We start from the raw sequence: 26,606 nt of genomic DNA on the forward strand, positions 1-26,606 counted from the left end.
TAATAATAATAATAAATGGATAGATGACCACAATAATGGCAATGATAATCTATTCATTTTTTTAAAATACTGCAGACTTACAACTGTATTTCCTCGACTTCAAATCAAATTTCCGAACTCTACAGTATTTTCGTGTCATGTGCCTGTGTGTGTACGCTGTAAAATATAGAGCATCCTTGTTTCCGACAGCTGTGAAAGGACTATGACAATTTTGTTAGATGTGAAATTAATATAAAAGGAGGCACCCATGTCAAAGTTTTGGTCTGAATTATGTGGATTAAAATGGCTTTAGACTCACTTAAAATAATTCAACCCTGTGAAGTCTCTGTTGGGATGTTCAAAGCACAGCACTGTACTAGAAATCTGACAGGAAGACACCGAGACTGATGACGCAAGAAGGAAAAAAATACCACTGTCTGTAGAGGTACAGACTCGTGAAAATAAAGTAATAATAATAATAATAATAATGTGATAAAATTACATAAAAAATGTTTAACAGATGATTTTAAACAAAACATTTTTGCTTAAAAATTACACTTTTTTCTGCATCATTGTAATTTCATGATGTGTATGTCGGATAACATTTCGTCATTGTCCAGTAAAGTACAAACCTCATATCTCCAAATTTGGTGTATATGGGCTGTGAAATGTCTAATTTTGTATGTGACATCAACCAAGTGGATTATCTAGAAAACTCATCGTCACACAGCTAAAAACTGGGCTGATTGGAGTTTTGGACGTACATTGTTTCACAGATTCAACAGTGATGATTTGTGGAATTTCTTCAATTTATGGCAAAATGTTAAATACTGTATTAAAACAAAACAACAAAGCAGACTAAAAAAAAGTCAACTTTTCAAATCATACATTTCTTTAAACTTTAGAGGAACAAATATTTCACTTCACTTCACTCAAAATGAATCACAATGTAGAAAATTCAACAGTATTTTCTTATAAGAGCACACACGGGATGCTACATATTCTGTCTTTTCCTTGGCTTTGGTAGAGTTCACATTTTCACAACCTGTAGCCAGCATTCTCCTCTTCTTCTTTGTATCGACTATTAACCCATTTAATCCCACTACCAGATATGATACCAGGTAGTGGGACCAGGTGTTGTAGTTAGGGCTGCCAAAAAATATTTCATCGTGATTAATCGCATGATTATCCATAGCTAATCAAGATTAATCGCAAATTCATCACACATTTTTTTATCTGTTCAAAATGTACCTTAAAGGGAGATTTGTCAACTATTTAATACTCTTATCAACATGGGAGTGGGCACCTATGCTTGCTTTATGCAAATGTATGTATATATTTATTACTGGAAATAAATTAACAACACAAAACAATGACACATATTGTCCAGAAACCCTCACAGGTACTGCATTTAGCATAAAAGATATGCTCAAATCATAACATGACAAACTGCAGCTCAATAGGCAATAACAGCTGTCAGTGTGTCAGTGTGCTGACTTGACTATGACTTGCCCCAAACTGCATGTGATTATCATAAAGTGGGCATGTCTGTAAAGGGGAGACTTGTGGGTACCCATAGAACCCATTTTCAGTCACAGGTCAAAGGTCAAGGGACCCAATGCCAAAATTGAGTGCAAGTTTGGAGCATTATTTACCCTCCTTCGCGACAAGCTATATGACATGGTTGGTACCAAAATGTGCTATTATAACTTTGACAGCTCTAGTTGTAATGTTTAATTCTCATCCACCTTCTGTTTACTTCTCTCACTATTAGAGGGTCTGTTTAGTTCCTTGTCTGCGGCTCTCATTATTTCGTCCTTTCATTTAATAATAACACTCAAAGGCTAAAAAAAGTGCAGTTTTGGGGTGGAAATCCCCGCGTCATGTGACATTACTCCAACTCACGCACAGAACCAGACACACCATGAAAGAGCGAGGGGGACGGGAGGGGTGGTTAACTCAATTACCGTAACTTTTTTCTGCTCGCGGCACGTGATTTTATGAGAAATACCTCGCCGCCGCTTCTTACACACGCTGAAATATTTCAGCCATCCTCTTGGCCCCCGACCACAGCACAGGTTTTTTTTCCTCTCTAGTAGTCTTTTTTTTTTTTTCACTGCCATACGAAAGGGTTCCCATACCTGGGTGAGCCATGTCAAGCAATTAATACCCTGAAATACGCCTTTTAAGTGAGTCTTTTGGTCTCTGGGGCTCCCCATTGTGATGAAACGACTTGTGTCATCTCACGTTAGCCTCGCGCAGGTGCCTTCTCTGCCTGCACATCAGATCATTAACATAACCAGAGATGGAGAGAGAGAGAGAGGCTGATGGAGATAAAGAGATAGATAGAGAGATAAGGCGCAGATAAGAGGGAGCGAGAGCACAGGAGAGAGCGTGGAAGAATAAATCAAGATATGCTTTGGTGGGACTTGCTTTAAGTCAGACTGCACTCGTGACTTCTGGATAGTTCAGAGTGCTAAAGACGCATGCAAACAATGACGGCGTTAATGTAGACTACTGCATTATACATTAAATGCAAGAAAAGTCTTGCATGGTGGTGCGTTCAAGGATGTTCTCAGATCAGTGACATTCAAAAGCTACAGTATGTTATGAGAAAATCACAGCCGGAAGACAAAAAATATGATTTTTTTTTTGCATTAATGAATGTTGTTATGCAGATTTTTACAACCACATTACCCCATAAAGATAATAGAACTTTGACATAAATAGACAGATAATGAAGATAGATGTACTGTGTGATGGATTACCTATGTTAAGCTCAGTTTGTGTAAGATGATTTCTGTAACATGCTGTAATGAACTGAGACCAATGGCTGTTTAGAAGGTTGGAAATCGATCTAAAAACGTATGGTATGCTTCAGAAAAGCTGCGATGTGAAGCATATACAGTTTGTATGTAATGGGTTAAAACATGCACAGCCGCCAGCGAGTCCCTTTAATCCCTAATGCCTTTTACAAACTGTGCACATGCAGATCGCGCAGCTCAAATAAACCGAGATGAAAGTGATCAGACGGGATTATTAATTGCATAATTTACAACAAAGTTGCACGGTTATTTTTTGCTTCGCTGTCGAGATCTGTCATTGTGAAAACTTCACAGGGAGCGGGGGGGAAAAAAGAAGTAAAGCGACATTCGTTTTAGTTCACGCATGCATTATCAACGCATAAGTGGGATGAATGCAACGCATGCTTGAGCACAGACACTGGTGGGAGCGGAGGAGAGTGAGCTGTGTGCACAGGGTTCAGTCAAAAAACATCGACGTTAGATCGATTTTTAAAATATGCGTACTGAGGTAGGACGTGCAGTGAAACTTTTAATGCATATTATTGCATATTCTTTGATTCTGGATTTTTCAATGAGGGAGAAGGAGTAGATGTAATTTTAAGTACGTTTAACTGACCTTTTTTTGTCTCTTTGAAAAAAAAAAATCAGACATAAAATTACCCTGCTTCGGATAGTAATTTATGGGTGTGTCTTAAAACACGCCTGGAGGGGATCTTTTAAAGAGAAGCATAATCGGCATGTCATCAGTGGTGGAAGAAGTACTCAGAACTTTTACATAAGTGAAAGTACTAATACCAAAATGTAAGAATACTCTGTTACTAGTAAAAGTCCTGCATTTAAAGATTTACTTGAGTAAAAGTACAAAAGTATTAGCATCAAAATATACTTAAAGTACCAAAAGTAAAGGTACTCATTATGCAGAATGGTCCATTTATACTATTGGATTATAATTATTGACGCATCACTAATGTTGTAGCTGTTAAAGGTGGAGCTAGTTTTACCTTACTGCCAGGTAACAATATATAATAATTTATTAGTTGATCACTGTTTAATATTAGTTACATTTTGTATTAATCTGAGTCTGTAAAAAGTAACTCGTAACTAAAGCTGTCACCTAAATGTGGTGGAGTAAAAAGTATATCTGCCTCTGAAATATAGTATTAAGAAGCATAAAATGGAAAATACTCAAGTAAAGTGCAAAAAAATTGTACTTAAGTACATTACTTGAGTAAATGTACTTAGTTACATTCCACCACTGCATGTCATGTTGCTTTAAATGCATTATAAAAGTATAATCATCCACATATTTTTCTCACAATCCTAAACACTGAATGTTAAAAGGATTATGGTAATTTTTCTGACACTGAGGGAGGAGATAGGGGTGGATGGATGAGCATAGATGTACAAAGCACAGGGTTTTGACACCAGAGGGTTTGAGTCTTGAATCTCTAATACTGCTGCCAGAGAAGAACGTCGACATTGGACGTGAATCATGGGGTGTGGAATCGTCCAAAATGGATGTATTTTCGTTCATATTCTGGGTGGGCATCCTACATGTTGTTGGTTAAGTTTAGGGGAAGACAGGGCTGCTAGTTGACTTACTGTGCACAAGTGTTGACTACAAGATGTAGACAATTTCCTTTTTTTTTTTGCTTCGTCTTGGTTGTAGATTTAAACCATACACGCAAGCCCAATTCTGGGTTCAGGTCATCCAAGTCCCACGCGTAAAGCTTTCTGCAGGGACCTGTTGGTTGGCACAGCTGTTTAGTTTTGGTGAACCTTATTTGGTGAAAAGTAGCGGCTGGCATGGGCATGAAAGGAGGTGCATGGTAGTCTGCAACGGAGGAATTGTCAGTCAGAGAAACACCGTAACACACTTTGAACTGGCAGCGACTAAATGATGGAGAAGCTAAATTGGACTCAGGCACAGCTAATTAGCCAATTTATTCGAGACTGGCAATTGGGGATGAGAGTGGGCGGCTGCCAGAGTAGCGTGATTCAATAAAGGAAACAGAAAATAAATAGAGAAATTCTGAACTAATTCATTTTGATAAGCCTATATTAACAAAAGGAAAAAAAATTAGATTTATGTGCTCTTTACTACATTGCTTCTGGCAGGATGGAGATGCATTTTAGAGGTTAGGTGGAGATTTGTCCTCAGTAAAAGACTGTAAACTGCATTGTATTTAGAGTTACATGTATTAATTTGGAGAGAGATTCAAGCTAATACATAAGAACTGTGATGACTGTCTGATCTCCTGGCCTTTACCTCTCACTTCCCTCACTTTCACTCTTGATCTTCCTCTCATGCATCTCTGGGATGAAGAGGCACTGGCACTCCTCCCTTCGTCACAGCAGCTTACTCATTCAAACGGCAGAAGCACAAAGATAGCCAAACAGAGCAAACAAACAGCTCTTTGTCCACAGCACTAACCATATATGACTAGTTCTGGTAAGGTCAAAGTTGATTTAATTTTCTGCTTAGTTCTCATTAAACAGCTATTGCATTACTTAATTTCCCACAATCAAGTTAACGGAGGAGGGGTAATCAATATCTCTCCACCAAAAAGCTTTTGAACAGTGGCTGGAAAATTTAACCCACAAATGCACTTTATGTTGGTTAGGGAGGGTAGCATCCTCCTCTTCATGCCATGTGAAGCTTCAAAGGTCAGAGAAGCTGTATTGAAATTTGTTGTATTTTGATCTACACTCTGTTCAGTGGAATCTTAACCAAATCTATGCTTCTTTGTAGTTCTCTTAAGATTTGCACAAAGATAAGCAAGTTCTAAGGAAACACTTTTTTTTCTGGTCACTATTCACTGTATATTGTAGTAAAGTGATTCCCATGATTCCCCAGTGATTGTGGACTCGCTCAATTGATTTGAAAAAAAAAAACAATTTATGATTTGATTATAAAATATTTCCAAGTATTAAGTCAGGTGTACCTGAACACTACATGCTGCGGTTGAGAGTGCACGACAACTAGTTAACAAGCAAGCAGAGAAGTCTAAAACCAGCTAAAAGTGATGGATAAATGGTTGAAGTAGATAACTTAAACTAATGGACAAATATTTTAAAATAGCTATAGCTAAAAGTAATGAACAAATGGTAGAAACAGATAACTTAAAATAACGGATAAATGGTTGAATTAATTAGCTAAAAGTAATGGAAAAACATTTGAAATAGTTAAATAAATGTGAATAATAATTGGTTAAAAAGCTAAAAGTAGTTAATACATGGTTGAAAATAGGTAACTTAAAGTAATAGATAAATGGTTGAATAGTGAGCTTAATGTAATGGATGAACATTTAAAGTAGTTGGCTTAAAGTAATGGGCAAACATTTGAATTAGTTAACTAAATGTGAATGATAAACTGTTTACAGAGCAAAAAGATGTGAATACATGGTTGAAATAGGTAACTTAAAGTGATGGATAAATGGTTGAAATAGATAACCTCAACTAACGGACAAACATTTAAAATAGTTAGCTAAAAGTAATTAATAAATGGTAGAAATAGATAACTTAAATTAATAGATAAATGGTTGAAGTCGTTAGATAAAAATAATGGACAAACATTTGAAATAGTTAGCTCAATGTGAATGATAATTGGTTAAAAGGCTAAAAGTAGTTGAAATGGCTAAAAGTAATAGATGAACATTGCATAGTGGACTCAACTGAGCCCACAATGCATTGTAAAACGTGACCAATTAGGGATTACTAACAGAGCGAATTACCTTCATGCAGTGCACATGATTTAAATGACTTCCACGGATAAGTGACCTGAGTAGACCTAAAGTTGCCATCTGCTGCACTATTATTATACAGTATGGCACTAGAAACAGTGAATGATTTTAGTTAGTGCGTTAGTAATTAATTATACAAGTCAGTTATGATGTCACCAAAACTAAGGGGGGAAACACTTCAGGTACTGTACAGCGACTTATCTTTCTTTTATTGTCAAACACAATGAAGAGGTGCCAGGTAGAGTGTTTCGACAGGGGCAACCCTTTAAAACATGCAACAGGCAAATGCTGACCGACTACATATCAATACAAACTGACAGAATGTAGACACACGCTGGTTGGTTTTTGCTCGAGAATCTCTCTTCTCCCAGACAGTTACATTATTATTGAGTCTGTCTTGACTATTAATTCTTGCCATGCTTCAGTCTGGACCTTCAGATCATATTAATCTGCTGAAGGGAGGGAGAGTTTCTCTGTGCTTGACCTTAAATCTCAGTTCAACACGTGCACGTACAAGACAGACTAGTCTGGAAGCCGAATAATGGTCCAGTACACAACATAAACAAGTGTGAGATGGAAAATTGAAGCCTCCATCCTCCTCGCAAACAAACAGCTCTTTGTCCACAACACAAACCATATATTCCTAGTTCTGGTAAGGTCAAAGTTGATTTAATTTTCTGTTTAGTTCTTATTAACACAATCAAGTTAAGGGAGGGGGGAACGGGGGGGTAATCAATATCTCATCTCTTTTATTGAGTCTGACTTGACCATTAATATCTGCCATGTTCTCTGCTTACGTCAGGACAATACCTTCGGATCAAATTTACTTTTCTTATGTTTCTTATGACGTATACAGCACATCTAGGAACAAGTTTCTCCAGAAATTGAAAATAACTATTGACTAAACTATGCAAATGATACATAACTATGGAGCAAAGAGTTTTTCTTCATCATTCTGTTTTACTAAAATTCTGTGTGGCATTATGTTATGGAAGAATAGTTACGAGAGATGTTTCACAATAGAGCGGAGACGGACCCGAGGTTTTTGAATGCAAAGGCCTTAATCGCTCTGACTGTCAGAGACGTAAACGTATACTGACTTGAATCACTGTAAATTTCCCCACTGTGGGACTAATAAAGGAATATCTTATCTTATCTTATCTTATTTACTCTTCTAAATGTTTGCAAAGCAGAAAAAGAGTCAAACCACTGGATGTGGTGTCAGCTCCGGCCTTCTTAGCCTTACCCTGTCGTCACCACTCATCTTTCTGTCACAGTGTTTTGTTTTTTTTAGCTTGCTGAGTTTGATGGTGACCAACAAGATTAGTAATCTGACCTTTTTCTTACCTCTAATATATCTCTAAATTACTCCACAGTGGTATTTCCTGGCGTTTCAGTCTACACACCCCGACCTGTAACCTGTTTTCTTATCTTGGATGCTGGTTTTGCTTCTTTTTAAAGTTGTCATATACTTACTAACGTCTGTTATCTAGGCAGAAGATTCTAAAAAAAATTAAAAATCCACAAAAATCCAATCCTTAAGATTAAGATAAGAAACACCAAATATTTTTTAAATGATCCCGTCTACAGAAGTTCATAAGCTCCTTTCGAGAGTGTGATTTCTCTCTCAGTGCAGTGAGCATTTTGTCTTTAGGCCGTTGCCGGGCTTGAAAAGGCCTTTTTACTTTGGTGAGCTGGGACTGTCTCGCAATCAATCATGTGCATAATTTTAATAAGACTTCATCTTCATAGTTGTAGTCGGAGCCCACCGGGGGCTTCTTTTCACTGTCTGCCAAAGTGAGAGATTAAAGTTGTCTACAGTACAGCTTTCTGACATCATTCGGGGAGGCAACGCTAAGCACCGGTCTCTCCTGTTCTAGCTCACTGGACAGTGAGGGGTCAAGGATGAGGTGCCCCTTTCAGGACCACAGCCCACTACACAGCAGTTTACCCACAATCCTCTGCTCCGTATTGCTCAGCAGCTTTTTCGGCTTGGACCTGCCTTTGGACGGTTAAGATTAGGTCCCATTTCCCTTTTGTTTGTTTACTTATGTGTCCTTTTATCACTGTGAATTCAAATTTGGTGATTTAATATTTTAACGTCAGTTGAAGAATTACATGCACCTTTACGCCTTTAAGATGTGGGCACAGAATAGGACAGTAGTTTGTGATAAATCATGCTATAATTAGGTGACATAGCTGACTAAAGGCCTACTAAAGATGTGTTCAGACTTTGTGTGAATTTGTCCGTTTCTTTTCCCCAAATGTACCGACTGTACAGAAGATAGCTATCTAGCAATGTATGTTCTCAGAACACAAACAACAAATAACAAAGAACTCAAGTTCTTTGTTATTTTACTCCAGTGTCCCTTCTTTTCCTTCTAGCCCCTGACATATTTATGAAGTCGATTCAATAAGCGTTGTAAAAAGTGCACACTTTTTGCTTAAGGGGATAGTTTGGATGCTTTGTATGCGGGGTCGTATGAGGTGCTTATCAATATTAGCTGTATTACTTACAGTAGATGGCGGTCGGCGTGCCCCGAGGTCAAAGAAGCAGACAGGAGCACCGGCACCGGAGCAAAGCAATACAGTGCTGTGGAAGAGGGCGACAGGAAAACACATTTTAGACACCTAAAAAAAACGATATCCGTTTAAGTGTACGTTATATTTAAAATATTTTCACCGCTTTATCTTGCCGTCATACAGGGAACTGACGTTTACATTTATACGCTCCCCCTTGCTTATCTCTATTGACTTTGTATGTGATTATGTTGCGTCTAAAATGCGTTTTGATTCGTCTTTTTAGTATCTGCCATGGGATATTTGGTTGAATTCTTGAATTATTCCTGAACAAAACATTAGACTGCTACCTGCACTGTAATTTGAAATTGCTCGAAGGCCCAGTCTACGTCATTCAACATGTTAAGATCTTATCATCTGAGGTTAACTTCATTAGCTTGGCGTTAGCTAACGAGCATTTAGTCATGCAAGTGAGGGCATGATCGTATTTGAAAGCTGGGTCATAGATGTTGATAACAATTGTGACTGGTAAACAACTATGAGTTATTCATCAAACGGTAACTGATATTCACATTTGTTGAAATTCAGAAAACCTTTTTGGGCTGTGTTTGCACAGTATTGCATCCAAGTGAACTAGAGAGGCTAAAGAATAAACCAGTAGACACTGATACGCACATAAACACACTCGCTTGTTTAGGTGGCATACTATTCTATTCTATTCTATTCATGTACGTCATATATTTATCTTTTTGTTAACTTTTACATTTATTAAAAATAGAACTTTAGCACTCAGATGACTATTTGCTGCAAAACAAACTTGTTTTCTAAGCAATAACACACTTTTCTGACACTTTTGTAGCCATGAAATGAAATAAAATACCAAAGTAGAAGCTGTTTTCTTACTAAGTAGTCTACCAAACTATTGAGGAGCTTTGCGTCTTTTTCTTTTAAAGATTTACTACTTAAATATATGATATTGTTTGTATTTTGTTTTGCAAATGTTTATTACGAGGTAGGAAATACATTTAAAATCAGTGTGTTTTGGTGAGAAATACAGTAAAATTATGTTTTATTAGAATCAAAAGTCCATTGGGTACTTCAGTAATTTCCCTTCTTTACTCTAAGTATGAATTTTGATTATTTTTTAACACCAATGTGGAGGCCGACCATTTTCATAAATTCAATATTTCATCAAGGTAACAAGTACACACACACACACACACACACACTCACACGGTTTCACGTGCAATCCAGTTAAAATGGCTATAATATTTAATTCATATGAGAATCATTAAAAGTGCAGTGGTGCCGTGTCCATTATGCATTCCTTTTCTAGCAGGATAAAACAGTCCTCAGATGTGGGAGCTGCACTTTGAAGTGTTGTCTCAGAAGCAGGCCAACTCTTACAGGAAGTCCCTGATGTTTAAAACATGCCATGCAGGGGGACTAACAAAGGTGAGCACTTGTGGCTCGCCCCAAGATGAGCCAAAAATGGCCAGCTAGGAATTTGGCGAGATCTGATAGATCGCGTACGTACACACAGCCGACATCAAATAAACAAGAAGCAGACAAATATACACGTGGGTAATGGTGGAGTTGTAAGAATACAAAACACTGTGATGTGCATGGAGCAATAGATACATGAACCCGTTGACCTTCAAACAGCAGCAAAGTGATTTGGACACAGTCGGCTTAAAACTAGGCTTAAAATCAGGAACTAATCTCCATAGGCCAGGTAAATGCAGGTAGGATGGAACCACCCTAACCTGACGCGCCAGATGGTTTGTTACACAGAACCATCTGAGAAGCTGTCTTTGGAAACTGTTTGGTAAAGGTCAGGCACTTTCAAAAAATACTTGGCAGGTGATGGGATGAACCATCTGTCAATCAAACTCTTGCCAATACTAGTCAGGAGAAGAGCAAAAACATGCCATCCTTGCCTCTTCTTTCAATGAAGAAATACTCTCCGGTTATGATATAACTGATGCTATTGCAGCATCTACGCTAACCTCTTCAGGAGCCGCCAATGTTTTTTAGAACGAACAGTCGCCTCTCCGTGTCGTCACACACACCTAAAAGCAACGCCCGTAGCTGCCAGTAGCTCCTCAAAGGACGCTGATTAGTCTGTGCTCTGGCTTGCCGGACACAATAGCATTACTTGAAGCCTGACAAGATGGATTTTCGCGTGATCTCGACAGGCGAATGGCGTTACCACAGTTTTGCACTCGGCGGCACACATAACTGCAGTCTTGTAAATGGAGGACTACTCAGTTGGTTACAATCTGCAACCACACCACTAGATGCCACCAAATCCTACACACTGCACCTTTAACATAAATGTCTCAACTATCTTGATTTGTTTTGCTAACCCTGGTAGCATTTCAAAGTTCAACTCCATTTCTCCGTATTTAATACGTCCTTGGCTTCTGGTTTAGCTGATTGTTTTTATTATCTAAAGGTTGGGACTACAGGGAGGATTTGCAATGATGACCCCCGTTCAGTTCTGCTGTGTCCAGGAATTCTCTGAGAGCCATTCTGGGAAGCTCTGTATCTCCCTTTGTTGTGGCCTGACAGTGACTGGGACATGATAACAACTTTGTGTGAGTGCACATCTGTGTGTTTTAGTATATTTGCACACATGCACAGATTACATTTCGGTGCGTTTCCCCAGTTGCAGCCGCGACTGGAGTTTGATGGTTAGAAAGCCCTCCAAGGGAAGTGGGTGTCATGGAAGATAACCTGGGAGAATGTGCTGAGCTGGGCTGGATGTTCTGCAGGAAGGAAAGTGTGGTGATCCACAAGCAGGAACTCACATTCTGTCAACTTATTTCACGCAACCCCCCTAACTGCCATCTGTATTTCTGCCTCTGTCAGGCCTTTTTCCTGACCAAAAACACACACACGTACTAACGCACACACAGGAAACGGCCCGTGCGGCTCCCAAATAAGCTGATGTGTCATCCTTCCTTTCCGATATTTCTGCAAAAGCTCAGGAAGGAGGCTGCAGCACCTCTCTTCTTCTTCTTCCTCTTCTTCTCTCTCCTGTCTCGGTGAGACACAGCTGTAAGCCGTGACAGTTCATGTTCTTCTGTGAGAATTTGCAGCTCCTGTGGCGGGAGACGCTGCCACTCTGGGAGCCATGAGCCGCTGTTGTGTGGTCAAAGTGATCACCTTGACAGAGATCCAGCTTCTACAGGTAGGGAGGGGGGGGAGCGACTCAGCTACAGGCTGAGGCGAATCGGAATGAGATCAGATATAGAAAAGTGTGTGTGTTTGCATGCGAGAGAAATTGTGCTTTTAAAAAAAAGCGTGCACTTACAACCAAGTGAATAGCCAGCGTGGAATGCACATTTTGTGATCAGTTTGCTATCCCTGTCTTATCTTCCCTCACATTTCACAATCTAGGGGGTGCGGTTATAGCTATTTACTGGTTAGCAGGCTCAGCAAAATCACAGTAAGCATGTCTGGGAAGGCTTTTTGTTCCACTTTCATCTTTATCTGCGTAGATTCAAGATGGGAAAAAAGGGATAATCGAGCATTGCTACTCTCAATATGTCAATATGTTATAAAAATGCAACATTTTGCAGAAACGAATCCAAAACTCCTACGAGGTTTTGTCCGTAATTTGTACAGCTACTTACTGTCACCATCACCCAGTGTTTCATAAGTTGTTGGATTTTTCTGAAGTGAAAGGAGAACTTGGGTAAGACTGAAACTGAGTTAGGCAAGAGCTTTTCCTGTAGAGGGAACACCTGTGAGTTTTGTCTGTTACAATGGCAGTGTGATTGCAGCATTTTGCAGTGGGACTTTAAACTTGGAGGTAAATCGCACCACTATTAAATGCATCTCACAAATAGAGGCTGAAGAAAGAATACATTAAACTGGACTCTAAGATTTAGCATTGTGCATCTATAATCTAAAGCTGTGTTTTTATCTTTTAGTGGAGAATTTGTGATTTTAATTGAGAATATACTGTATGTGCTGTAATGCAGGATTAACGGTTATTTTATTTTGAAGGTATGTGCACTTGCTTGCATGAATCCGATACTACATATTCTATATAACAGCTGGAAAAAACACGTGTGTGATGTAACTGAGCGGAGCATAGTGGAGTATTTGTTGGATCTGATCAACCTGCTTGCATTCTTGCGTGATCGAATTATCGCACACAAATTATGTTAGTGAAAGAATTAGGAGAGGTTTGATTGGGAAAAAAAAGAGAGAGATAGGCTGTGCGTGTTGAATGAGGGCAGTCTGGTGCTGGCATCTTTATTTTAGCGGTTTAAATGAAGATAATGAAGTTAAGGGAGACGCAGCTGATCTACTAATCACGGTCAGGTTTATTATATCTTTTGACAAGGACGCAGGAAGTGCAAACTCAAACCGGACAAATATTATTTTGTTGCCGTGCAAAACTATCAGGAGCAAGAAAGGCAAAAATCAAATGCATTGCTTTGATATCAGTGAATTGGGATTTTTTTCGCTTGTATACGCTCTGCAAAAAAAGGCTTGCATGTCAGGAATAAACTGTGCAAATGTGTGCAAATGGAAAGTGAACCTTTTGACCTCTTCTCCACCAGTAACCTCAAACACTGCCTCACTTGTTGAAGCAGGTGCTGGTAGCCGTATTGAGAAAGAGAAGAACGCGAGTGTCTCAAACATCAGAATATAGCCTCCGCAATCCCAAACTTGATCCGTGATTGATTAGATTCTTATCTCATTCCTATCCCATGTGTATGCCGGGCATTGATAATTTTCAGCATGTCCGCTTCACACATACACAGGCCCGCCATTGTCGGGGTTGGCCTCGGTGACTGAAGCGCCATTACCTCTCAAATCTAATCAGATTCCCTTAAGTGGATAACAAGCGTGTCTCCGGCATTTACAGTAGTGAGAAAGCTGAAGTGAAACCAGGACAAACCGCGGCGCTGTCACACACACAAAGCAGATGTGGTGTGTGTGTGTGTGTGTGTGTGTGTGTGTGTGTAGCAGCCCCGGCATCCCTCCTGCTATCCGTAGTGGAAAGAAATGTTGATTGGCTAACAACTGGCATCTTGTTTGGCCTGGAGAAGTCAGATAAGAGCTCTCAGTCGCATACTGACAAGTTGAGTATTGTGACGAGCCTGTAGTCCCGGTGGATGAGTGGTGAATAAGCGTAGCTATAGTTTAGCTGACGGGGAGAATTTAATGCAGAGATGCCATAGCTGAAAGTCCCTATGGTTTTAGCAGTGTTGTGCTGGTTGACATTTAACCCATAAAAACCCTCATTGGTGCTAGAAGTCTGAAAACACAACAGACTACTTGTTAGCTAGCTAATCAATCAATCAATTCCAGCAAACTTGTAACTTTTGAGAGAAAAAATGACACATTCTTCCTCTTAAAAATTAAGTTATAAATCACAAGCAATAAAACACAGTTACTCAAATGAATTCATGCACGGTTTTGTTGTTAAAGCCTTATTTGAGCCGATAACGTAAGCTAATGTCAGCATACCTAGCAAAAGTAGCTGTACAATAGACATTAGGCTACTGAGTGAGTTAGCTGACTTTATGACTCTACTCCACTTGTGCTACTGTAGCTTAGCATTTAGCTAACCACTACTGTTTAGCATTAATCTGTCACTAAAGCTGCAGTGGCCGCTGTTTAGCAAAGTTATAGTCTCGCTTTTCAATGCTTTGATTATTTGTGATTTTACTTTATAGATGACACTTGTTTTGGGGGCTCTAAAAGTAACATTATTAATATGGGAGCAGAGATGGTTAAGATAATGAAAACAATTTTTCTTCTTTAATATCATATTATCTTTTACTTATCAATTATACTTATTAAGTTAAGTCATATTGTATAGTCTACTAAATCTTAGGGCTGGGCAATATATCAATTTCATATCGATATTTTGATATGAGACTAAATATTGTCTTAGATTTTGGATATTGTAATGTGGCATGAGTATTGAATGTGAGTGTGAATGGTTGTCTGTCTCTATGTGTCAGCCCTGTGATGGACTGGCGACCTGTCCAGGGTGTACCCCGCCTTCGCCCAATGTCGGCTGGGATCGGCTCCAGCCCCCCCGCGACCCCTAACGGGATAAGCGGTTGCAGATGGATGGATGGATGGATGGCATGAGTATTGTCTTTTCCTGGTTTTAAAGGCTGCATTACAGTAAAGTGATGTAATTCTCTGAACTTACCAAACTGTTCTAGCTGTTCTGTTATTTCCCTTTACCCACTTAGTCATTATATCTACATTAATGATGATTATTTATCAAAAATCTCATTGTCAAATATCACAAATATTTTGTAAAAGCACCAATAGTCAACCCTATAATATTGTTGCAATATTGATATTGAGGTATTTGGTCAAAAATATTGTGATATTATGATTTTCTCCATATCGCCCAGCCCTACTAAATCTGATAAAGTAAGACAAATGCATATGCTGCTTATCCGACTTTCTTCTACTTCTAATTAATAAGCTGAGGTCAGTCATGGAAAAAAAATATTCATGTAGTTATGAATAAAGTTCAGGCAAGCCCATAAAGCTATTTTGATCAGTGAATGGAACACTTTTTAGAGGAAGTTAAAAAAAAAAAAAATCTGGGTAAAAGACACAGACAAGATGAGCATCAACAACTGACAAAACTAACGTAATAATACCACTACATGTATTATTATTATTAAGTACACCCAAAAATACTCTACAGGACATAAACTAATAAAGCAAGTAACAAACAGTGAGCTTCTTTGTAAGCTCCAGACCAGTGAGTAAACTAGGTGAAAATAGCCCTCAACTACAGTAATTAAGACCTCAAAATAGCTTTACAGCAGTTATTGTTTGGGAAACTGATGATACTCAACTGTCTACATTGAAAGCAGTGAATGAATGAAAAGACTTGGTTAAAAATGGCATTAGAGTTATTTAAAACCCCATTGGGGAACAAGGGTCAATTGTGCTGCCACAACCCCTGGAGCAGGCAGCAGAGGACGTTGGGAGCCGACCGCTGATTGGTCAATCGGACAGAAAAGGGCGGTCCGCATGAATTAGTGACAGACACTAAAGGCAGATATCCAGCAGTGATCAAACCCTGGGTGATCTGACAGTCCAGTGTTTGAAGTGATTATCATGCTACGCAACATAAAGGCTTACCCCCAGCTTTGGGCCTAATTAGTTCACTTAGGGCCCTTTATAAGACTTTGGTAGGGGACTGGGAAGTACAGACACTCACTGAGAAGTCAGCAGGATAGCAGCAGCAGCAGCAAGCAGATCTGGATCTTTAAAGTTCACTTGCTGCTACAACCAAAACAAACCGATCTGAAGATTATCTGCTTTTTTCTGAGAATGCCACACTTAACTGACTGCAGTTACTACACGATGCGGGACTCAACCAGAGCTTCAAATGTAAGGATATCGAAATTGGTCAAATGTTTTTATTGAACAGTGCTATGATGTTTTATAATGTAAAATATTTGTAAGGCTTTTATCACTGGTTTGGCGATCTTGAATGCTGGCTGTATATACTGTATGTGTATGTACTACTGCAGATTAAAAGAATATGAAAGTAACCAAAAATTATTTTGTTTATCAACTTAAGTTCAGTTCTGGGAAAAAGCTTCTTCTATTGACCACATTTTTCAGTCAGAAACTGATAGTAAATTTACAAAATATGGTAATACTTTACTTGAAATAGGGTCTTAAGAATGAGTCCTAATTCTCAAAGACACTTGCTACACATGTCAAACATGACTGGCTTGAATGTACACCCATACAGTACTGCTGTAAGTCTGTAGATTTGCTCTGCATACGTGACTAATAACGGGAAACACTGACTCGCAACTATTTGCGGTGTAAAATTAGATCATCTTTTCGCGAAGCCGACAGCTGCTGTGACCACGTCTTAGTCAGCGCCGTGAGAAACGACGCGCGATGAACTGATTTTCCTAACTTTTAAACTAACTGGTTTTATTTTGGCTGCAGGTACAGAGCCACCTGGAGAACTCCAAGTTCCACCTCCACCAGACCCAGAATCAGCAGGTCAAGCAGTACCTGACTCTGGGCTCCAAGCTGGCCTCTTCGGCCGGGCAAGGCCACGCCATTCCGCACCCGCACGCCCCCGGCCAGCAGCTGGCCACCGCGCCGATCATGAGGAACGGACACATGGCCTCCGTCAGCGACGGCAGCAACCCCAACAGCCCCGTTACCCTGCTCACTATGGCCAATCACGACAGCGAGGTGAGTGGACTCACAGGGAAAAGAAACCTTGATGTTGTTGAATATATGGAACTGAAATTGAGAAAAGTCAAAATGTGTGATGGCAGTGACTGGAAAAGAGTGAAATTGCGACAACAAATTGGAACCATAGACTGGTTCACATACGGGTGAAGAGTGTGTCATCATTTTTGTAGATTTTGCAACATTCTTCACACGTTAGTTTCTTACGCCATTTATAAGAATTCTGTCTTAGTCCCTTTAAACTGTCATTAAGAGAGATACATCATAGCTGACTCTTTGTTTGAACACAACCTGTTATATAATTCACAAGCATCAGTAACCTGTAAAATTTCCATCTGGGTCGGGTTCGAGAGAGTATCCCCAACTAATCATCTAAACAAAGCGATGCCATTATTGATCTCCCTCTCTCTCTCTCTGATGTGTTCATCAATAACTTCAGACTTGCAGTCTCTGATGAGAGAACCCTTGCAAAAGGGAGGAAACTAGTTTGATAACAGATACATGTTTTGTTTTTTTCCCGCCAACACCGCTAACTAACTTAACGACAAGGCGGTGGAGAGCGTCTCGGTTATCAGATTAGTCTCTCGCCGGTCCCTCCCTTTTTTCTCGTGTCTATTTTGGTTTGAATGTTTCAAAAGATCCCACTTGGACGGTATTGATCTTCATCAGCCCTGTCCATGAGTACCACTGAAATTACTGTTTTCTTTTAGTTCCCGATGGACGAAGTTATCGATGACCTCATTAGTCTTGAATCCGGTTTTAATGATGGAGGCTTGGATTGCATGGAGTCTAACATGATGATGCAAAACAATGTAAGTATGAATCACATTAACACTGCTTTAACAGCAGTTCGAAGGTCTCTTGTATAGATTTTTGCACAATCCTTTACGTGTTAACCTGCTCACATCATTGCAGTTATGTCAAGTTCCCTAACTAATGACGGGGACTTGAAAGTGAGGTTCCTCCACCTGAACATTTAGGCGCAGGCTTGACTTGCTTGGGAAAACGGGGACCTGTCTTAGTTTGGGGTCAGCTTAAGTCTGGAGATGAGTCAAAGTTCATTGGGGCTTAGCAACATTTCTCCCATTACTCAAGACGATCAACAATGCAGATTAAGTTTAAAAAAAAGGGAGGAAGTTTGTGGAAAGAGGTACATACTTACAGACAATAGTAACTGAGGTCCACTTTTGGGAAGACAACTGACTAGAAACGCCACCACAGACGAGCATTATCAGTGGGATTCATGGCCGCGAAGGAATTCAAAAACTCCGGGGCAAGAATGTGGGACAAGGGGTCCATTTGGCCGGAGAACATAGCGACACCTGAGCCAGATACAGGGAGAGTTTATGGGATGGGAGCAGTGGGAATCTGGCCTAACTCCTTAAATACAGAGACAGATTGGCAGACAAAGAATCTCACACACGCAGATAAGGTGACACGCAGCAAAACACAACAGATACTGTGACAGAGAAGGAATGAGAGAGGGAGGGGAGGAAAAGATAAGGCATGGATGGGGGGGAGGAAGAGGAGGAGGAGGAATGGGAGAGCCAGTGGGATTCAAATGAGGACAGAAGCGCGACAGAGGAGCGAGAGATTTTGTTGGAGAGAGTTACTGAGCCATTGGATTGGGCTAATGCATACACTCCCCATGGGCTTGTTCAGAAATGATACCATGCTTAAATGGATCAATTCGTCCTAATTAGTCATACAGCACGATGCATCACGTCGTTTCGCCGTGTCAACACATCCAGGAACACAGACGGGAGAGGGACTGAAGTGATTACAATAGGAGTAGTAGGGGAATTGTTGCAATCTTTCATTTTGATAAGCACTTTTGTCCCCTCCTCCTCCTCCTCCTCCGCCTCTTCTCCCATCTTGGTGGTGAGATAATGAGAAAAAAAATGCACATGCAAACCAAACCGACTGCAGATATCTGCAGTTTTTCTTCTGTTTTGTTTCTTCTCTTACTTTTCCACTCCTTCCCATCTCTTGACTTGACATGCAGCCTTATCACGTCCACCAGCCTTGGCAGTTCAGATTTGACACACACGTCGCGGACGAAAATTGGCTGCGCGCATCGCGGAATGCATGGTGGGCTTCTGTAGCGCTTTTCCCATAAATACACAAATGCGAATTAGACACACATGTGTGTCAGCACGCCATATCTTGACATCTCCAACCCCCCCGCCCGAGTCCGTGAAAAGACCGTCATTATCGCTAGAACCGATGCACGCTTTTCCCAGACGAGAAGAGACCCGTAGGAAAACAGTTTTGCCTCTGTTCCGAGCAGTTGACCTAGCTAGCCTTTTCATCTAATGGGATGCTATTTTCAACACAGAGCACATCTCTGTGTTAGGGAGCACTTTCAAGTGGAGGGGTTTTGAAAATGGTGGCATTAGCAGATCAAGGGACTAAGTCTGGGCAAAGCAAACCTCAAGAGGGCTGCGAGCCTGTTGGAGGTTGGAGGATGACCCTTTATTGACCTGGTTTCAGCAAAGTACAGGTTCTATTTACTCTTTATGAAACAACATGAGTAATGGCGATCGGAGCACAGCAGCACTGGGTTTGCCCTGTCCTGCTGACGACACATGTGGATACTACAACTCCCCCGCTGGGAGGTCCAAAGCCAGAGGCGCCTGGGGGCTGACAACCGCCTCTGCAAGGCTCTGATCGCTCCACTCGCCTCTTGTCATCTCTGCCAACGATAAACAAAGCCACACAGCAGCTTAAAAACAACTATTTGTGTTGCGGCTTTTGTCAAACGCAAATGTTTTTGACCCCCTGTGACTGACAATTTCTCTTTCTTTCTCCCCCCCTCCTAATCTCTGTCCTTCCTAGGTGTCCCTCAGTGGCAGCATGCTGGACCTCTATGGGGGTGAACCAGGTATGAACGCCCCTAATGGTGGAATGAGTCCCACATCTAACCCCACAAAGCTCACTGTAAAAAGGGAATACGCATGTATGCACTCATACCCTATAGCACTGATCAAACCACTAACCATTTAATCAAATAATCACATTGCTGTTAAAATCACACAAATTCCGGCTGTTAGAAGAAGGCATTTTAGGGAATTAAAGCAAAACAAATAAGGCATATTTCTTCTAAATTTGAAGCTCTGGGTGGATACAAAGAACGAAGTGTGCCAGCTAAAAAAGGCAACGTGTCTGTTCCTGTTAAAATCGATGTCCAATTGCGTGCGTCAGGCAAACAAACAGACAAACGTCTAAGCCCATTTGTGTCCTGTGTTTGACAAACACTGTCCTTCTTGTCACTGGTTCCGTTAATAGGCCGTAGAAACGTGTAGACTTTTTTCGACAAAACAAAGGGCCCCTTTAAGACAGTTCTTATTAATGTCATGCATCAAGCAAAGAAGCCTAATTGATTTAGGAAATAGAAAGGATGCCCGAAGAACCCTTCACTCTCTCAACGGGGGCAAGTAAGTAGATTGCCATCTGTTTCATTCGAGTGTGGGCGGAGAGGACAATGGGCTGTTACACAGAGTTTAAATTGTCTTGATTGAATCAACAGAGACAAATTGGGAAATCCAATCTCAGGTCCCCAATTATGTAATTTGGAAGAATGTGAATACAAATATGGATGTGCTGGCATTTTTGTCCCCCTTCAGATTAGTGAATTTGCTAAACTGTCTTAATTGCGATAGTTTAAAAAAGTGATCCCCAATTTTTTTTTTTCGTGCACAATGAGCTCCAGACATGCCGGAGGGGATACACTGGGCTCCATTCAGTGTGTGTGTAAGGAGGTCAAGCTAGTGTCTGTGATGTGGGGCTTATGCACGGAAACTCCACATTCTGGCCGACCCCGGCGCTGAACTCCCTCAAAACAACCGATTGTGCGTCTCCTCACTGGACCTTTTGTGGCTTTTTCTGTTTCGTTGTCTTTCGGTTCCTAAATTAGTGTGCGTTGCTAATCGATTCGTTCCCCCCTCTGTGATTTATTTTTCTTGACAGAACACGACACAAGAGTGATGGCCAAAGAGAGGCAGAAAAAAGACAACCATAATCTGAGTAAGTGTCTCCCTCTGCCTTTCAACTCCCTCGCGGTTTAACCATCTGAATATGAGTTATGGCTAGCCCTTTAGCGCAGCGACGTCCTAATCATCGCTTGATCTTTTCTTTTTTGTTCTGCTTGCATAGTTGAAAGACGGCGAAGATACAACATCAACTACAGGATTAAGGAGCTGGGGACGCTCATACCAAAGTCGAACGACCCGTAAGTTGCAAAATCTTAATGTATTTATTGAAACAATACGCCATGCTTCGCCTTCACTTCATGTCAACTGCAAGACCTTGTCTGGCGGGGGAAGCATATTAAATTCCAAGCACAAAGACACTCTAAACGTTGTTCATTGAATTCAAATGAGTACTCAAGCACATTTCAGTCATATTTCAAGGGTGCACTTGAACTTCCATTGTAGTCGGCGCTCCAAGAGCTGTACATCCCTCTCGCTGGGTCCCAGCAGTTCAGCTCAAAGCATGAATGATGAGGAAAGGGTCAAATGCAAAGGAGCAGGCCACACCATTTGAATCAAAGTTTGAAGCACAATTGGAACATCGAGACGGAGCGTGGAGCCGAATTGAAAATCCACCGGCCATCTCTCGCAATTGAACTTTGCTTCAAATTTTAAATGGAAGGTTGGCGTTGTCGTCGCGCCATTAACACGAGATAAAAGAGATTATTAGCGCTGATCAGACCAACGTCTCACTCGTGTGGAAAAGGACAATTTTACTGCGGCTCCCCTTTACTTTTTTTTTTTTTTTTTTTTTAAAGCAATAATATCTGCAAAAGAATGACTTGCACTCTAGCACCTCCAGTCCAATGCTCCATTTTCTCCTCCGTCTTCCTACTTAGCTCATTTTCCCTCTACCTATTTTTACTCGAGGATTAATTTTACCGAACAAGGAGGTACGAGAATGGACTTTCCACATAGCTACTTAACTATTCTATTAAAATTCCCATTCAGTGTCCCCATGTAATGTCCAAGGATGAATAATTGCCCCGTGTAAATCACCATTTCTTATTCATATCATAAAAAGGGGAGAAAAAAAACCTCTGTGTTAAAACTTTTCCCCCCCCAGTTTTTTTTTTTTTTTTTTTTTATTATTACGGAGGATATTCTGCCGACATCAGGGTGTTCTGTGTAAAAGGTCATCTTTTACATTTCTCCTTTCTGCAGCGACATGCGCTGGAACAAAGGCACCATCCTGAAGGCCTCGGTGGAGTACATAAGGTGGCTGCAGAAGGAGCAGCAGCACGCCCGGGAGCTGGAGAGCCGCCAGAAGAAGCTGGAGCAAGCCAACAGGAGGCTTCTGCTGAGGATCCAGGTAATAAAATATAACAGCCTACATGTGCTTAGTGACAACGACGCGGATTGAGGCCCACAAATCAAGATTATTTCACATTTTAAGACTGAATATTAGATTAAACCACTTAAATTAGATATTATTTGCAGGACAACACAGTTAAATGTGTTGAGCTACTGGCTAATAAACTATGTTGAGTATAAGATACTTCAAAAAATTAATTGTATGTTATGGAAAGTACATAGCTTTAGACTTGATGTCTTCTCATGTTCCTCTAACCAGTGCTCTTCCTAATAAATATGAGTTTACTCCTTAACACAAAGGGCTGGCCAATCAACTCACTAATGTCTTGGCACTTAATCCCAGTGCAGGATCCAAGTAAACATCCTATTTTACATGATTGATTTATTAAAAAACAGCCTCCTCCAGGCATCTTAAGCCTCTTTCCCACCGGACAAAAAATAAACCACTAACACCCACTAACATCTGGCTTTTGTCTTTAGTGGGAAAGGTTACAATCGAGTCCCGCTGATCATTGAAACACACGTCATTCAAACTCAACAGAAACAAAATAAGACAGTCTTTCAGTTACAACAGACACCAACTCTGGTTTGAGAGTTTGAAAGAGAGGCTGAATAAGTAACAGATTCATATAAAAAAAGGAGTAACCACCGTGACATTTTCACTGTTTACTAACTCTGCTTCCGGTGACTCAGCAGGGAAAAAAAACCCAGAAAGGCCAGTGCAACGGCACGGCATACTCACAACAAGAAAGGAGTTTTTCGCTTATTTTTTTTATGTATGCGCAAATTTTGGTGGGAAAAGGGTGAAACAGGCCTGTTTCATTCTGCCAAAGATCAGTTTGGTGAAGACAGAGGGCTCACTCTGTCAGCCCCATCTGACTAAATCATCCCAAGGTGCTTCACACTAACTTCCACCTCCAAAGCTTTACAACCCCAAAACCTAAATGTAGACGCCCATCCATTCCCTCCTATTGTTTACATGAGGTCCTTCCACTCCCCCTATCTTTGGGAGCTCAGTGCTAATTATCTGATGAATAAACACAACGAACCCAGCTCTTTCAGTGGAAAAACCACAGGTTAGAAATAGATGATGAGCGCCGATAGATGAGATGCTTAATGACACAATGCATGCACGTATACCTGCGCACGAAGATTGCGGTTTGTCTGAGTTTACTACAATGACGGGAAGAACGCGAAATCTGTAATCATCTTCAAAGATGACAAAACTGTCCCGGTAAAGCTGACCGCTTCTGACGTTAAAAAAGGACGGTTAGCAAAGGTCAAACAGGATGTTGTGATGACACTGATGAGTGACTAGTGTCGATCATATACTGTGATGAGAGTGTGTGTGGGAGGAGAGTAGGTGTCAACGCCCAAATTCCTCAAAGTGTGGCTCACTCCAACCTAACCTCAGTATGTGGAGGAGATTTGGAGAGAGGGTGTGGTGCTGTTGCTCCAGGTTACGTCAATCTGTACATAATTGAGGATATTACATTATTTTGGCATTCTCACATTTTTATGTATTTATTCAGATCTTATCTAGACACGCAATGAGTGTGGAGGTACTTTTCTCAACAGCACCTCAGGAATAGATATCTTTAACTCATGGATTCCTTTCTTTTCCAGGAGCTTGAGATCCAGGCGAGAGCACATGGCCTCCCAAACATGGCGTCAGCCTTGGGGACAGTTGAACTGTCCTCCCATCTCATCAAACAACAACAACAACAGCAGCAGCAGCAGTCGTCTCCCCAGGCCCAGCAACCCCAGCAGCCGCCCCTCTACCAGGAGGACCCCAACAGCGACTACCTCCAGAGGATAGCCGGCGTGCCGTCGTCCGTCCCCGGCGCTGCCGGCCCGCAGGATCACATCCCCGTCGCCGACGGCTGCACCACGTTCTCCGACCCGCTGTCCCACTTCACGGACTTCTTCACCGCCTCCCTCAAGGAGGAGCACCGGCTGGATGAGATCCTGATGGACGACCCGCTCTCGCCGTTCGCCACCGACCCGCTCCTCTCGGCCGGCTCGCCCGGGGCCGCGTCCAAGGACAGCAGCCGCAGGAGCAGCTTCAGCTCGGGAGAGGGCGACGACCTATAAAAGGGGCGTCCTCTTCAGTGACATACTCTTGTTATCTTCTCATGACAACACGGTTGTGATCCCCAGTGGGAAAGGGCATACACAGAGCCTCTAAAAGACAGACTGACGGCTCCCAAAGTACAATAATGACCACTCACAGGGTTGCAAGTAATTTAAATGACAGCTAACACACCTGACAGTGCCCCTCAAAGTGCCACATGTATATAAAGTGTATAGATCCTCATCAGGTGGGTGTTGGAGCTCGATCAGCCCCAAAGCTTGCATTCTCCAAATCTCAGCGGGACCAGAAACAGCTCACGGACCTCCTGCTCCTCCACCTACTCTTTTTTTACTCTACTATAGACAATGAATATGTTTCTCTGCCTCCCGGACAGAGCAGAAACAGACTCACAAGAAAAAGGGAGACATTTATCAGCCTTTAAGTACATAATATAAATGACCATGTCTACTGTTTTTCTTGGTAACCACTGTGGTAGCTGTACACTGTAACGTATTGCAAAATAATGACTGAAAACCTGCCTTTTTTAAAAAAAGAAAGAAATGAAAATACTACTACTTCACAGGAGGACTGTCAACAGTGATGTGCCTTATTCAAACTCCCGGTTGTGTCTTCAAAAAGATATGCGACTGATGTACTCACCGCAGTGTCTAACATGTCTTTGGTCTTGTCCGCGTCTTTTTAAGTGTTTTTGTTAAATAAGTGCTTATATATTTATGTATGTTTTTAATCCATGTATTCCCGAAGAAGATATATATTATTATCTAACACTTTTTCTATTCTTAGTAGGGGTGGGAAAAATATAATAAACCCCTTTCTTTTTTGGTATACCTGATTTTGGCTTCTTGTTGGGGTCTGCATTCATACACCTTCGATACAAAATACACACACTAAAAACTAACTTTAACTGCAACTGCTGTTCTTAAATGCTACATAAACTACCTTAAAGGTGCTGAATGCAAGATTGGGAGCATTTCCCTTGCCTCCGCACGGCTCTCAACATGGTGACAGGCTGAGCCGGTGGCTAGCAGCTAACGGTGCTAACAGCTCCAGAGGGGAACCGGACGGTGGGTGCTGCGCTCCCACGACGACGCTGTGGGCCGGGACGGCGCTATAAGCTGTAACCTCTGTATGAACGTAGGACAGAGCAGCAGCAATTAGCTAGCATACTGGAGCTCACATGCACTAATGCGGGGCACACACTATACGAAAATTAAGCCAATTTTGAACAACAGCCAATTGAGAACCAAGCTGACTGAAGCGGAAGGACAACAACCGCCATCATGGCGGCCGCGGCTAACGCACAAGCTAATGCAAAACGCAAAGCATGAAGTAGTAGTAAGATGGACCTCAGAAATGGAGGACCAACTTGTTGATTTGCAACAACACGAGTGTTTATTTAACATGTCTCCATGACTTCATCCATTATTTCTATTTTTCTCCGTGAACGTTCAGTACAAAGTAACAACATCGCTAATTCTTCATGCCCGTCCCGATCACGAGAGATTTTGCGAGATTTCCTTTTTTCTTTTTTGTCGGGAATCTTGTTGTTCTTGAATGAATCTTTTAGTGTGTGCGCTGTTTTGGCCAAATCGTTGCTCACCACACAAAACTATTCAATTTAACATAACATGTCATTATGTATGGGGTCTCTCACATTTTCAACATCTGTTAAGTTTTGAAAAATCTTTTAAAACTTAAAAAAAAAGCCGGACCGGCTACGTAAACAAAGCACAGAAAAGCTCAGATTTAAACACAGAGGGTGAGAGACTTCATTCTCTGCTCAGGTAGAAATTACTCCTCTATATCTTTACACAGCAGATAGTTGCTTGCTGCTATATTAATGCTCTGAATTTCGAATTTAGCACCTCCAAGTGTTACAGGCAGCTCAACA

General features: G+C 41.1%; 2 protein-coding genes across 3 annotated transcripts in view; one reads left to right on the top strand and one right to left on the bottom strand.

Annotated features, from left to right (window-relative positions):
* The window catches only part of LOC141761996 (aldo-keto reductase family 1 member B1-like), a 51,015-nt gene extending 41,858 nt beyond the window's left edge, over positions 1 to 9,157 (bottom strand). Inside the window, exon 1 of the mRNA XM_074625762.1 lies at positions 9,044 to 9,157. The gene's annotated coding sequence lies outside the window, so the exon portion shown is untranslated. The remainder of the gene's footprint in view (positions 1 to 9,043) is intronic.
* The window catches only part of tfec (transcription factor EC), a 52,434-nt gene extending 26,896 nt beyond the window's left edge, over positions 1 to 25,538 (top strand). Inside the window, exons 1-8 of one of the 2 annotated variants that reach the window (XM_074625761.1) lie at positions 15,447 to 16,444; positions 17,021 to 17,275; positions 17,986 to 18,087; positions 20,114 to 20,159; positions 21,245 to 21,301; positions 21,431 to 21,506; positions 22,471 to 22,618; positions 24,247 to 25,538. In XM_074625761.1, the coding sequence (XP_074481862.1) occupies positions 16,385 to 16,444; positions 17,021 to 17,275; positions 17,986 to 18,087; positions 20,114 to 20,159; positions 21,245 to 21,301; positions 21,431 to 21,506; positions 22,471 to 22,618; positions 24,247 to 24,714 (1,212 nt within the window). In that variant the 5' untranslated portion in view covers positions 15,447 to 16,384 and the 3' untranslated portion in view covers positions 24,715 to 25,538. Of the gene's footprint in view, positions 1 to 15,446; positions 16,445 to 17,020; positions 17,276 to 17,985; positions 18,088 to 20,113; positions 20,160 to 21,244; positions 21,302 to 21,430; positions 21,507 to 22,470; positions 22,619 to 24,246 lie in introns of those variants that run through there. The other variant, XM_074625760.1, reaches the window with a different exon arrangement.
* The last annotated feature ends 1,068 nt before the right edge of the window (positions 25,539 to 26,606 follow it).

This window comes from Sebastes fasciatus, chromosome 23, assembly GCF_043250625.1.
Source record: "Sebastes fasciatus isolate fSebFas1 chromosome 23, fSebFas1.pri, whole genome shotgun sequence".
Taxonomy (NCBI): domain Eukaryota; kingdom Metazoa; phylum Chordata; class Actinopteri; order Perciformes; family Sebastidae; genus Sebastes; species Sebastes fasciatus.